This window comes from Hipposideros armiger, unplaced genomic scaffold (genome assembly GCF_001890085.2).
Source record: "Hipposideros armiger isolate ML-2016 unplaced genomic scaffold, ASM189008v1 scaffold_142, whole genome shotgun sequence".
Classification (NCBI taxonomy): Eukaryota; Metazoa; Chordata; class Mammalia; order Chiroptera; family Hipposideridae; genus Hipposideros; species Hipposideros armiger.
The window spans coordinates 1,377,713-1,391,684 of record NW_017731492.1 but is presented as its reverse complement, the minus strand read 5'-3'; the positions used below and the strand labels follow the sequence as shown (position 1 = coordinate 1,391,684).

The following is a 13,972-nucleotide window of genomic DNA, read 5'->3' as shown; positions in this document are numbered from 1 at the left end:
GTTGACATATTGAAGCACAGATCATGCCCCAGGGTTCAATCACATGCATTGTTAGACTTGCTAATTACACATTTAGGCAATAAGGGCGTTCATGCAGGTCGTGTTCAGAAGGTGCCCTGTCGGAACTTTACAATATGTTACGGAAACATCTCTTAGTAGCCACAGAAATGCTTAAGACTACCTGGCATTCACTTAGCTTCTTCCATTTTGGTGGTGTTGGTGCATTACATGTAAATCAGAATGGGTCTACTTCCTTTTAGCATAAACTCCTGCCTCCATTGCACTGTATAGAATTCCTATTTGCAATCCTGTGGCAATGCTACCCAGTAACTTCACAGTACCTAGCAACTCAAAAAAAAATTAAGAACTATCAGTTTGATAAATTTGAAAGGCAAAGGATTCTTTTTATTATACACCAAGTGTCTGCCTTGTTTTGAAAGTTCCTGATGGTGCTGTTCGGATTCGAATGAAGTGTTTCTGGGAGGCAGGTCTGGACCAAGCCAAACTCCACGCTGTTAATCACCATGTATTATCTGTATAATTTTGGACATGTAACATTTCTGAACCTCAGTTTTCTCATCTTTACAATAGAAAGGATCATTTCCATTGCTCATGGTTGCTTTAATTGTTGTCAGCATTAAATAAGAGTACAGGACAATTGCTTTCACAGTTCCTACTGAAAATTTAGACATTTAAATATTTTTTTAAAAGCAGCAACTGCTATTCTTCTTGTGACAATCAGTGCCATCCTGTTAACAGATAGTCATCTCGGTTCTCCTTAACTGTATTTTTTGGGGAAAAAAGAAAATGTATGCTGTAAACACAAAAGCAAGCAGACAATTGTATCTCTCTCTCGGAGATATTCAGAACAAAATTCTTCTCAAATCTGTCTTTCTTGACTTCTGCCTCATGGTTGGACCCTTTCCTTGATTTTTTTTCCTTTACCTGTTAATTCTGGTTTGACTACCCCAGAAGTAGAGAGGGAAATACATGATACACTTTTCAAAAATGAATGTCAATCATTTGGTACTTTCAAACCTGGTGACTATAATACCCATGTTTTTTCTAGGTTTGCAAATATGATTATGTGGAGATCTGGAGTGGTCTTTCCTCTGAGTCGAAATTGCATGGCAGATTTTGTGGTGCTGAAGTGCCTGAAGTGATCACATCCCAGTTCAACAATATGAGAATTGAATTCAAATCTGACAATACCGTATCCAAGAAGGGCTTCAAAGCACATTTCTTTTCAGGTATTAGTATTCACATGCTGCATGCATATCTATATTATGGATTTTTAAGATGTATTGTCATAAATCATATGTTATCCATTTTTCATAGTTTTCTGTCACTGAAACTTGGAGGTACGTCGAATGCATGAACATTTATCCTAGGTGAACAATTTTTTTCACTTAAATTTAGGATGCTAATAAAGGGGCCCTGTTGAAATGTAGCTGCTGAATACTTAGATCTGATAAAAAACTAATCAAATATTATAGAGGCAAGCACAAATAACATGAAACTATAATAATATTTTCATACAGTGACTTTACTCTTTACTAGTGGATTGAGATAATGATACCAAACTTTCAAAAACTGGCATACATTTTCAGAATAATTTATCATTGGTTTTGGAATATGTAGTCTCATTTTAGTAGTATATTTTTTACTCTTTCTATTTAGCTACATATTTCTTGTTTCTCTTATGTTTTCATTCTTGTTATTAGCTGATATTAAAATCATACTTTTCCTCACCACTATAGAAATGGTTGCAGAAAAAGACCTAGAGCTATGGAAATTATCATTTTATACTAAAAATAATATACTATCAGATATATTTAGCAGTTTACACTTACATATTTGGAATTTAATGTTTAGTTTAATGAACTCAGTAAAATTTTCCTCTCAAAGAGCTGAAATTTGATAAAAGGTTATGACATTTTAAGAAAATACATAAACATCAGTGACATTCCCTTCTTATCCCAATTTCGTACCTTATAAAAATATTGCGCAATTTTAAAAATAGATAAAATTGTAATAAACCTTAGTGTAGCAATCTATTCTGCCTTTCAGACTGGCAAGCAATTTAAAGCAACTGAATTCCAATTATGTTTTAATATTAGGTAATTTGGATTGAGTTAATTCAAAGTCCATTTATTCCAGTCCCCATGTGTTTAAAATTAATGAGATTTACAATGCCCAGGGTTTGTTTGGGGTTTCAGTGTAATTGAAGTTAATGGTTCACAAGCTCCACTGAGGGCCAAGTCATATATAAAAGTACGTTCAAAATACAATGGATCTGGGTTCGCTGGTTCTCATTCCCGTCCTTCTCCCAGATTTAATTGCCTTTTAAAAATGCTCAGGCATTCATTTAAGATTTATGTTATTCAAAGTAGAATTTTAATATACTATTTCACTGAAAGGAAGACTTCACTATTTTATAAATATCATGTATTTACAAATTTCAGGTTTCCAATGGTTAAAGATAGGGCTTCTTATCTTAGAGCCACCTAAATATTTATTTTAAAATTTAAATTATAAAGTAAATATACTTTATCATAATATTAATAATATGCAGGATCATTTTATCTTTAAATTAGTTATATATTTTATGTGATAATACTTTTTCCAAAGGAACATGCTACATATACTGGTGACAAAGTATGATTAAATGTAAAGTTACCCAGAATATTTAAAATTCACTCTCTGATATTTTTGGTCAGGGACGTGTTACCAAAACATATAGACAGGTTATTTGTTTGTGTCTTTAGGAGAATACTGTTGAAATATAAGGCATGCTACTTTAATTCTTATAGATATGGAAGCAGGTTCAGAAGATGCTGTTTAGAACAGCACCCGTGTTCTCCATGAGAATACAAAGTCTTTATTCCTATCTCTATGTAGTTGTATAATTGTAAAATTATCTGAGTACCTTGGTAGTGCTTAAGCTGATAATGGTTCATTTGCTGTAAATAGCATTTACTGATCAGATCATTTTAGGAAACCATCTCTGCTGTTAGTATTTATCAATGCTATATTAAACAATTATAAGTCAACTAGGTGACAATACTTCATTTTCATAGAGTCCAGCCTAAATTGTTTAATGGCATGTAGGTAGTTAAGTGCACTGAACAACAATGAAGTTCAAGGGGAAAGTAAACTTCAAATGGTCATATTACAGCTGCCATTTTGAGAGCTTAGTATGCAGGCACATACTCATATTACTGCTTTAATAATCACAATAAGGCTGTAACATTCTCATTGCTGTATTCATTTGGCAGCTGAAGCAGCTGAGGAGTTAAGTAAACCGCTCAGTGTCACCAAGCATTTAAATCCCCACTTGTCTTGGTTTGTCTTCACCATAAACTGATCATGTCCTTTGCAAACAGCATTGGTTATATGCTACCCTCAACATAGTTGTGACCTGAAAAACAGCAGGTACACTTTTCACTTATTATATTATTATTTGTAAAGTTTAAGGCAATTATCATTAAGTATAAACTTTCAGTGTTTTCTTTTTGATGCATTGAAAAGTCTTGGCAGTTGTTCAGATTCATGTTTAAAACACTGTGGTTCAAGATCAGTATTAGATCTAGTTCACACTTAATTTCCTGGGGGAGACATTTGCCCAGGGAGAGGGAAGATTAAAACATGATATTTGTCATAAAGAGCTGGTGTGGCACTATCGAGAAGGGGCAACACATAAGGACTTAGATTACTTAATGTCCTAGTTAGGATCACCTTACAAAATCATAATTTACAAAAGATTACCCATTTTCATAGATAGGTTCTATTCAAATTGAAAATATTTTAGAGTTCTAATAAAGCTTGAAGTGTACTAATATATAAGCATGTGTTAATTTAATGATAAAAGTAATTGAATGATTCCATGGTGTAAAAAGTTGCATAGATAAAATATTAATGGAAATCTAGATATAAATCTATCTATGCACTGTATAAGCTAAGCATGTAGGTGGTAGCAAACCTGAAAGCTGCTGTATAAAAATGCCAGGAATGTTTGTGTTAAGATGGAGAGTTGGTGTATTATAGTGTTTCTACAATTTCTCTGTTGTCATCTGATTTCAATACAAAAATAGCTTTAGGAGAAAAATACATATCATATTTCTACCTATCTGTTACCCCAAATATTATAGATTTGCAAACATTACCTAATACAATTTAATATTTGAGAGTAAAGAAAATTTTCAATTCATCTATTTATTAGTTAATAAATAGTAATTCAAGTTAATGATATTAATAGGATTTTGAGTTAAATTTTATAGTTTTAACTTTTGTAGGTAACTTATATCTTACCATAGACAATTGAATAATTATGTTACTCTATCATATCCTTTAATCAAGAGCTATTTTATAAAGACTTAGCCTTACATGGTTCTGTTTGTAACCAGTGTTGTTCTAAAAATTTTAGAATTGGTTATGAATTTACGAAAACATAGTGAGGAATACAACATGTTCAGCTAACTTTTCACATTATTTTTCTAAGAATAATTATCAAGGAATTCAGTAAAAAGATAAATACTATTTGATAATAGGTGATTCTATATTATTTGGAGAGGACAGCTATTTAGAAGTAAATTCTAGCTTTCTTGCTGCTAAGTGATGCACCAAGGGAAAAAAGACAAGGAAATATATTTAGATTTTTAATGTACAGTATACAGTGAAATAAACTATTTATAAATTATTTCATAAAGAATCATATAGAGATTTTAGTTATTTTTGCATAGTCTTTAATTGTAAGTAGGCACTTTATAGACCTAAAAAATGAAATTGTCAGTATGACTAAGAACTTAACAGAAAAATTAATATTGATTTCTGTCACTTCCATGTTTGCAAGAGTAAGAAATCATCACATATGAATTCTGATTTAATATCTTAAATTAGTCATGAAAAATGCTATAGCTTGAAAGTTTAGAAGTTATTATATTATACAGCAGAAAATCTATAAGCTCCTCTATGAAAATCAAAGTGTCATATACTATACTGATTTTAAGTTACATTTAAAAAGCAGTACAGGGACAGCCGAGTAGCACGTTTGTTAAGAGTTGGCTTGGGATGCCAGCTCTGAGCAGCAGGGCCCCAGTTCGGATCCCACATGAGGGCCAGTGATGCTGTATCCTCTACAGCTAAGATGGTGAACAACAGCTCGACCTGGAGCTGGGCTGCCGTGAGTTACCAGCGATGGTGTAGGTTGCAGTGGGGCTGGCTGGCAGCTGTTGTGAGCTGCTATGAGCCACCGTGAGCGGCCGTCCAATGGCCCGGTGAGCTACCAACATGAGCCAGTGAGGCGACATCCTCCACAACTAGACTGAAGAACAAAAAAGGACAGCAACTTGTGTGTTCCCCTTCCCTGATTTCCCAACACTGTTCCCCTCCTCCAATTCCCAAATAAAATCTTAAAAAAAAAAGCAGCAATATAATGAAGTAATATCAAAGCAAATAAGGATATTAGGACTATTAAAGTTATTTGGACACAATTTAGAATTATATGTCTATTCGATTTTGAGCTCATTCAGAATATGGTGGCATAAGAATTTTATACAAGATATCTGGTCCAACAACATATTACTGTCATTTTCTTGGACTGAATAAGGTTTGTTTTCAGATTAACAGTAACTACTTTATATGATAGTAAAACAAAACTTAATTTTATATGTTGTTGTATTTGAACCCAAGTATACAAATTTGCAAAGTTAACTGTATTCTACTCAGAACAAAGTTCTTTTTCTTTATATGGGTTAAAACTTAAAGGAAATATTTGTAAGACTTTACTTATGTAAAAACAGCCACCTTTGGGAAATTGACGCGATTTTAAAATTTTAATTGTAACATTCATTATTTAGGAATTATATAACAGTGACTTCAGACAACGAGAGTTGAGCATAGACATTCTACCTTCCTTAGGCAACCCTCTGTTAGCGCAGACTCAATTCTGACTTCTGCAATAGCGAGAACACAGAATTTGAAGAATAAACCTCAAAAGCAGTCTTCTTCATGGATAACTTTAATGGGAATGTGATCTATTACTGATGGACCTAGTGACTTTGCTTAGTGGTGGAAATGGAATGAAAACCAGGTTTCCTGATTCCCATTTTATTTTTGTCTATAATAAATATAGGAGTCAGATAAAATGATTTGTGTAATTTTTCTATTTCTAAATTTAAGTAATTTCAATTGATATGTTCCTTATCCACGTTCACCATACACAGATATTTCTTTACATTGTTTCTCTTGTACACAGTTTCACTCATGGAATGGCCGTAGATATTTTTAAAAGAAATACAACTTGATATTATTCTTAAAAACCTTTAAGTATTAGTGTGACTAATTTTCAAATAAGAACACAATTAAAACTCCCCTACGATTTTGAATCCTGTTCCAAGTTTTATTATTAGCAATACTTAAATATTTGCATATTTTTGCAAGAGTAAATTGTCTATCGTAGCTCTCAGTAGAGTTTCTTAGTTCTTTTTGAAGGTAATTATTTATTGGATAGTTTTGTGTTGAAACCTGTGTGTGCCATGTATGTGTGTACACATGAATGAAAGCGTATGTGTGCATGTGTCTACGCGTGAGCATGCATGGGTCTGTTTATTTTTATATTTGAGCATTTACTGGGTATTTATCTGCTCATATATGCTTCTGTTGTGGTGCATGGACCCTTCTTTTTCCTACAGACAGGGAAGCTTTCTGCAAAGAGAACATTTTTATTTTTAAATCTTGCAAGAACTCAATACAGGTTGCCACTTCAGTTCCGCCCAGTATGTATTATTCATAGACTGATGGCCTCTGATAGTCTCAGAGACACTGTGCGGCCTCTGATGGGAAAATGCCACCTCTTTTTGTCCCTAATAATGGACCTTTCTGTCATCTAACATGAAGGAATGGAAAGCAGATCTGTCCAATCCAATGAAGGAGGTTAATTTACAACTGCAGAAAATAAATGTTTTTATTTCTACCCAACAAAAAGTTTATTTCTCTCACTAATAAAAACTATTCAGAAATATTTGTTCCTATACTATGAAAATGCTAGAAAATTTCAAATGAATTATTGATAGAATTCTCAATGATTAAATTTGTTATGCAGACATTCTGAGGAATACTTAAAACTCAGCATCTTCCCCCCTTCTCTCCTTTGGGTTTTCATTGTTCAAAATATTTGTAGTTTATGTCCTGATAGAAGAAAGAGAAAGTAAAAAGATAATCATGTTTGCTAATAGCTTTTATCCCCTGGTTTGATGAGCTTTTCATACATAAGAAGTCTAGATTATATTTGTGGAATTTGCCTTTTATGATGCTATTTCTCATCAATATAGATAATCTGAAATTGCATTCACCGTAATTGGAATAGTTTATTTACTTCTATTTAATCACCTGTTGTTTAAAAAACCACCCTGCATTGACTACTCCTTAGACAACCGAAAGAATGAACTTAAATAGCTTTTTTTGTCTGCAAGATATAAACCATCTAGAAAATTTTAAGTATTCCAATGTTTACTGAAATTTTCTCTTTTCATATGACTATTTGACTCATGTAGGCTCAGTTTTATATGAGCTTTGCTAGGCATGATGACTTCCCTCTGCTGCTTTTAGTTACTATTTTGATTAGTCCAGTTTTGAATTTTAGCTACACTTTAGATTAACCTATACATATATTCTAGCAGTGTATTTGATAACTCTTAATTTTTATGTGACATTGATTATATTAGTCAGCATTAGATGTGGGATAAAGGTAGGAAACTCCAATCAACTGGGAAACTGAAAAATAATAGATCCTTAGACAATAATAAATACATCAAATCTTCATTTTCTTCTATTTCCTCCTTTTCCCTTTCCTCCTCCTTCTCCTCCCTCCTCTAAATATTGTATTATTTTAACATTATTTTTCCAGCACAGCAGAAATATGAATCATTGGCTACAAAAAAAAACTACTATTCAAATATTAGTTTCATTTTCAACTTTATATCTCTTTAGTTAACATCAAGACAGGTCAGATTATGATCTATCAAATACAAAGAAAATAATCCTCCTTAGAAATATAGTCACGAGATTTCCACTAAAATGAAACTTAAATGTTAGAAATTTTTTATGTATTGGAATTGTTTTCATTATGGAATGACTGGATTTAACAGCTCAGCAATAATAACGTGTTTATGTTTGTATTTCAAAATTTTTATATCTTTCATGTATGACAATACAAACAGGTCCAGGTAACAGGGTGATTCAGGGATTCCTGCTACCAGAGGGTGTAACACTTAGCGGTCAATCTGTTGACCAGTCAATAGCAAATATGAACAAAATTTTCTCTAAACTACTTTGCTTACAGTTGTTAAATTTTCAATCAACTCTCAAAAGTCTAGTTGACCTGTAGTACAACTAAAGTTCACTCTATCAGGTTTTTGGTATAGAAAACAATCATTATACAAACATTTTCATAGAAAAAATATGTGTCTATTTCAGAGTAAGTGATATAGGCATCAGAAAATTTTGAATTGGCTCTTTCCATTTATTCCATTTAACAAAGATGAAGTATATTTCTACATCCACTCATGTAGAAGTATTTTTTCTGAAGCATCTTAAGTAAAGAGCTTCTGGAAAGGTGCATTAAAATAATAAACTGAAATCATTTACTGCTTGTTTGAATTAGAAAATGTAGGCAGCTGCCACCATGGTGGTAGATAGTATGGTTTACCATCCATCCATTCTGCATAGGTCATTAATAACTCATAAACTATAATGTTCACTGTTGATACAAATAAGGAAACAGGGCTTCCAAATTATTATAAATTTATCTAAAATTACTTTTACAAGGCTAATATTGGCTTCTAATTTCTTATATTTTGGTGTTTGATGCCATAGAATTTTCTTTATTCTATATATTTTGTGCTTTTTTAAGTCTCCACAGTATTAAAAATGAAATGGAACAGTTATGGATAGGTAGGGAACACATAAATCACAGATATATTGATTCTGATATATTCTTTAGAACTTTGGGTTTGCCTGTATGTATCTGAAATATTCTGATGTTGCCAATGCATGAATATATCCCAGGAGCATGTGTGTACTATATCATGTAACCAATTTCCAAAAGGGGAAAAGTAGATGTATCCTTAAAAATTACTATCAGATTCTTTGATAAAAATCTCTTTCTTAAACCTATCTCCATAGAGTGACTACTGATTTGATAAAAAAGCAAAGATAGCATCTGCTATTTGTGTGCCTCCGTGAGCTCACAAGTTTCCAACGGAAAAATCAGTTGACAGTATAAATAATGAATTCAGCCTAACCTCTGATATGACTGTCTTGTGTTCTTTTGTTCTTTACACTGTGGGAGTGATGAAAGTCTAAGTGATACGTCATCGTATATGTGTGTCATGAGCAATCTCCCAGTTTTGACATTAATAGACAAGCCAGCCATGGAATGAGAGCTGAGTGACATTAATATGGTGGCTGATGCCTCTTTCGGGATTGATTGCCTGCTAATCTAGTTTAGGTCTTTTCCTGTAGTGAATTTGTTGGCTATTTCTTAAAGCTCATATTTCCTATTCTAACCTTTGCTCCTAGTGCAGTAAAAGCCCTTTTAGGGAATTACTTATTAATAAACTGGTTTGCTGAAGTAGATGTGTTTAGAATATATACAATTAACTTTCTTCTTTAGACTAATCTAATGATGCCTTTTTTCTGTCTTGAATATTATGAAATGTCCAGATTCATTAATGCTTAGCATAACTGCAACATTATGAAAAAAGTGAACTGTAGTAGTTATACTAACTGAATTTTGAAAAGTGATTACACACAAATCTTGGAACCCTGTATAGCCTCTGTCTAAATGCCATGGTTAATATATTGAAGTATCTCCCTCTACATTAATGTCATTTTTTTTGGCATTTATTCAAACTATTCACAATTTTAAATTTCTTTCTTTTTTTTAATTGGCAATGAATGTTTAAGATTAGTTGGAAAAAGATTTGTTCTTCTCTCCTACTCAAACCTTCTACTCCAGGAGTGAAAGAGGACACCAGTTCTCATCCTAGCACAAATGGTCTTGGAAACTCAATATTTGGCACAAGGCACCGAGCTAAATGAGGACTGGGTAGAATTAAGACACTATCAATGTTTTGTTTTTTGTTTTGCTTAATGTTGGGAACAAGGATGCTGTGAGGCACTTTACCCTTTACAAGTGTTACTCACAATTAAATGGCTCTCTTTTGATATTCTTTGTTTTTAAAGCTACTTACTAAACTATGGGATTGTCTCTCTGCTAGACAAGGACGAATGCTCTAAGGATAATGGCGGATGTCAACACGAATGTGTGAACACAATGGGAAGTTACATGTGTCAGTGCCGCAATGGATTTGTGCTGCATGAAAATAAACACGACTGTAAGGAAGGTATGAAAGGAGTGTTCTTTTATTGATACCATCTAGAATTTCATGCCATTTGGGTAAAACATTGCTTCCAGGTTGAGTTAATCATATCAATGAGAGATATCATGGTTGACTGTTCAAACGTCAAAGAAACAAACAATATGGGCAGTGTTCAAATATCCAAGGCATACTATTGGAAACTTCACGTTACACTTCACACATGGGTGGCATTAAGATAATTTTGTATAACAGACATAGATGCTGCTATGAAGCCATCTGGCAGCCAGAAAAGAACCACATTATTCCCAGGACTTTATAGAACAGACCTTATAACAGTCTTCATATTTAAGCTTAACTTCTGCAAAATGTTTTGCATGTGGTTTAATTTCCCTCCCCCAAAGTATTTCGTCTATGTGCTACATGAATGATGCCACTTTAAATACCAGGAGTGTCAAACTCAAATGCCTGCCAGAGGAAAGACATTTGGAAATGGTAGATAGATATTGTGCCATTTAAAGGTTTAAGTTTTGGTTTTTTGGGGAAAAAAAGAATCATACTAGTAGCACAACAGTAGCCCACCAGTGGTTGGCCCCCAGACCTTATAAATATTTCAAGATTTTATAAAAACAATGATCTTAATCTCCTTAGCCCATATGAGCTAGAAGGGAAAAAGAAATAGTAATTTGGTTCTTATTTTTTCCTTTGAGGGTCTGCTCCTGAATTTTCTACTTAACTTGGATTTATGCCTATTTTGAAAGAATTACTAAGGCAGATTTTATAACTTGAGTCATTAGCACATGTAGATTGGTAGGTAGCAGATTAGTACCACAGAAAGCAAACCCTTTGTATATTCAAATAGTACAGAGTATCCTGAATTGACCCTTTTTCTATTTAGTTCCAGTCAAATATGGTCATGGGTCAGGGTTTTTTTCTGTTTTCATTGAACTATGGACATTGCCCAGGATCATATGCAAGCAGATTGTCTCTTTTTAACTTTCATACATGAGCACAGACCCATGGGGATTCTGATACTTGTAACTTGGTATTCTATATAATCAACAGGCTGGGAAATAGGCTGAGTGATTGTACAGATATGGAAGATAATTCAGAGAAAAAAAGAGACAGCTTTTGCAGAGTATGTGTGTAGCCCATGGCTCCAGGTAGCAAATATATGTTATCCTAAGTCTCTGTTCATTACAGTAAGTATTTTCCAAAAAGGATTTTATAGGAAACTTCCTGTTCAACAGAACTATATCCAGGTACCCCAATCAAGTTCATTTTTATTGCTGGTAAAGGGGATGGATTTTCTCTTTACCTCTGCTGCTGTATGGGCGCCTTTCACGATTCAGCAGGGAGCCTCTTGGCTTTGTCTCCTAGTCTCTGCCAGATTCTGGATTCTCCACACTTCATATGGCAAAGCAAGGACAGGGATCATGGAATTTAGAAAACCCTTGTCAAGACAGGATCCAGACTGTAAGCTACATGTCTTGCTACATGATCCTATATTGTTGAAAAGGAGCTTTCTGTATTCCCCTGTTACAAATCCAAACCTCCCTATGGACACCTAGCAAGTTGAAGGTAAATTTCTAGTAGGAAGGAATGTGACAACAGCACATCAATGTTGGCGTCTTACCCTCATTGTGCAGCTCTGGAGGGTAACACGTGTTTTGTCCATTTAGTAAAGAATTTTCCCCAAAGAGGTTTCTTGGACAATTTCAGAGGATTTATTGTAGTTTAGAATGGGATACACAAAACAGTACAAATAATTCACAGTCTAAACTAGGATATGTAGGGTGTTGCTTCATAAATTATATAGAATGGACACAGTCTGAGGAGAGTCAGTATTTTTGAAGTTTGATCTTCACAATATGGAACAGTCCTCTTTAAGATGAAGTTATTTTAATTGTAAAAAATATCTAAAAGAAATTGCATGTCAATTGAATGAAATAGTCTTTGAAATTAGTTCAGAAGCTCTCTCCATTGCTAGCAGCTGTCCACTTATTTTTCCCCTTACTGCTTCACTTTACTTTGATGAAATTAGTGTTGATTTACTGTAGCAGCGAAAATTTTAGTTTAGGTATTCAAGTGTCTATTTTAACTAAGGAAGAGAGAATATGTAAATAAATAATTCATGTGGCTTCATACTGTTAATTAGCTGTAAATAATGTTTCTGTTAAGAAAAAAAGATGAATTGAAATGACATGGTCGATTGATTTTTGTGTGGCATTGAGCTAAATAGTTTGCACATACCAAGTGTTGATATCCTTGATTGTCAATGCATGTTGCTCTGTTAAAATCTGAGCTTAAAGATCCGGCAGTTTAAAATAGTTTATTTTCTTTTAGGCATTTGTCTAATTCATTGTAAACACTTCATTTCATGTGAGCAAGAAAACCACCATTGCCTGATTCTGCTCAGCAACATGTGGGCCAAAGCAGATGGATATGATAACAGAGATTAGAGGGATGATTTGTTAGTATTCAGGAAAATCTTTCAGCAAGATAGTGGGTCAGTAGGCTGCCTTCTTGCCCAATTCTGGGCTAGATTTCCACACTGATTGATATTATCATTATTAATACAGCTGAGTGTGAACAGAAGATCCACAGTCCAAGTGGCTTCATCACCAGTCCCAACTGGCCCGACAAGTACCCAAGCAGGAAAGAATGCACATGGGAGATCAGTGCCACTCCTGGCCATCGAGTCAAATTAGTAAGTGAGCACTTCGTTCTTTTATTAAGCTGACTGCCCATGTCTTCCATGGCTAGCACACGGAAGTGAAATGAATGCTTATTTAATTTAATTGAATTGAATTAGTAGTCAGATGGAAAAGATTTTCTATCGTATGTTTTCCCACGAACACTGAACAAATCCCTGATTTCCTCGATCAAGGTATAGTAATGGTAGCCATGTAGTTCTCATCTAGTGTTCTTATCCTGGATCCTTTAAAAGCCATTAGCAAGGTTACTGCAAAGCAGTAGGCTCTACTTCCTAATGTGCTATTGGAAATGATATCTCCAAATGGAGAAAATAAATGAGTGAAAAAATCAGAAATTCAGTAAGACGGCAATAAAATATTCATTTAAACACAGCACAGTCAATTCTACTGTGTCATTCTATATGCCTCATATACAGAGCATATGTATTTTTTATAATAAAACTACAGTAAAATGTTGGTTTGCGAGTGTTCCCACAAGATGAGCAAACATTTCTAATACCTTTTAACGTGGTAAACGAGCGATGTCTTGCAATACGAGTAGTTTGTTTCTGGAATGAAGTATGCTTGCAAACCAAGGTATGTATTACTGTGGTTTTGTTTTGTGGTTTGTGGAATATTATTTCTGCATAATATATTTGCTCTCTTTTGATGGATACTGATCTCCTTAGACTTCTTCCAAATTCAAGTCTGAATGTAATGTTTGTCCTCCCTCCTGTATTCTTTGAGTCTTGCATCTGGTCATTTGAGAGTATTTATTAAATTTTAATTTAGGCTACAAAATACATGAGAAGTATAATTTTAAAAATATAAATTCATAGTAATACAGATATTTTTAAAATTTACTGCAATATGCTGTTTGTTGTTAAGGCAGGAGGG

At 33.7% G+C, this 13,972-nt stretch overlaps 1 protein-coding gene across 3 annotated transcripts in view; it reads left to right on the top strand.

The window, feature by feature from the left end:
- Window positions 1-13,972, top strand: part of TLL1 (tolloid like 1) — a 175,847-nt gene that overhangs the window by 142,952 nt on the left and 18,923 nt on the right. For all 3 annotated transcript variants that reach the window (XM_019650600.1, XM_019650598.1, XM_019650599.1), the window contains 3 exons: window positions 1,070-1,250; window positions 10,281-10,406; window positions 12,962-13,089. In XM_019650600.1, coding sequence (XP_019506145.1) covers window positions 1,070-1,250; window positions 10,281-10,406; window positions 12,962-13,089 — 435 coding nt within the window. The remainder of the gene's footprint in view (window positions 1-1,069; window positions 1,251-10,280; window positions 10,407-12,961; window positions 13,090-13,972) is intronic.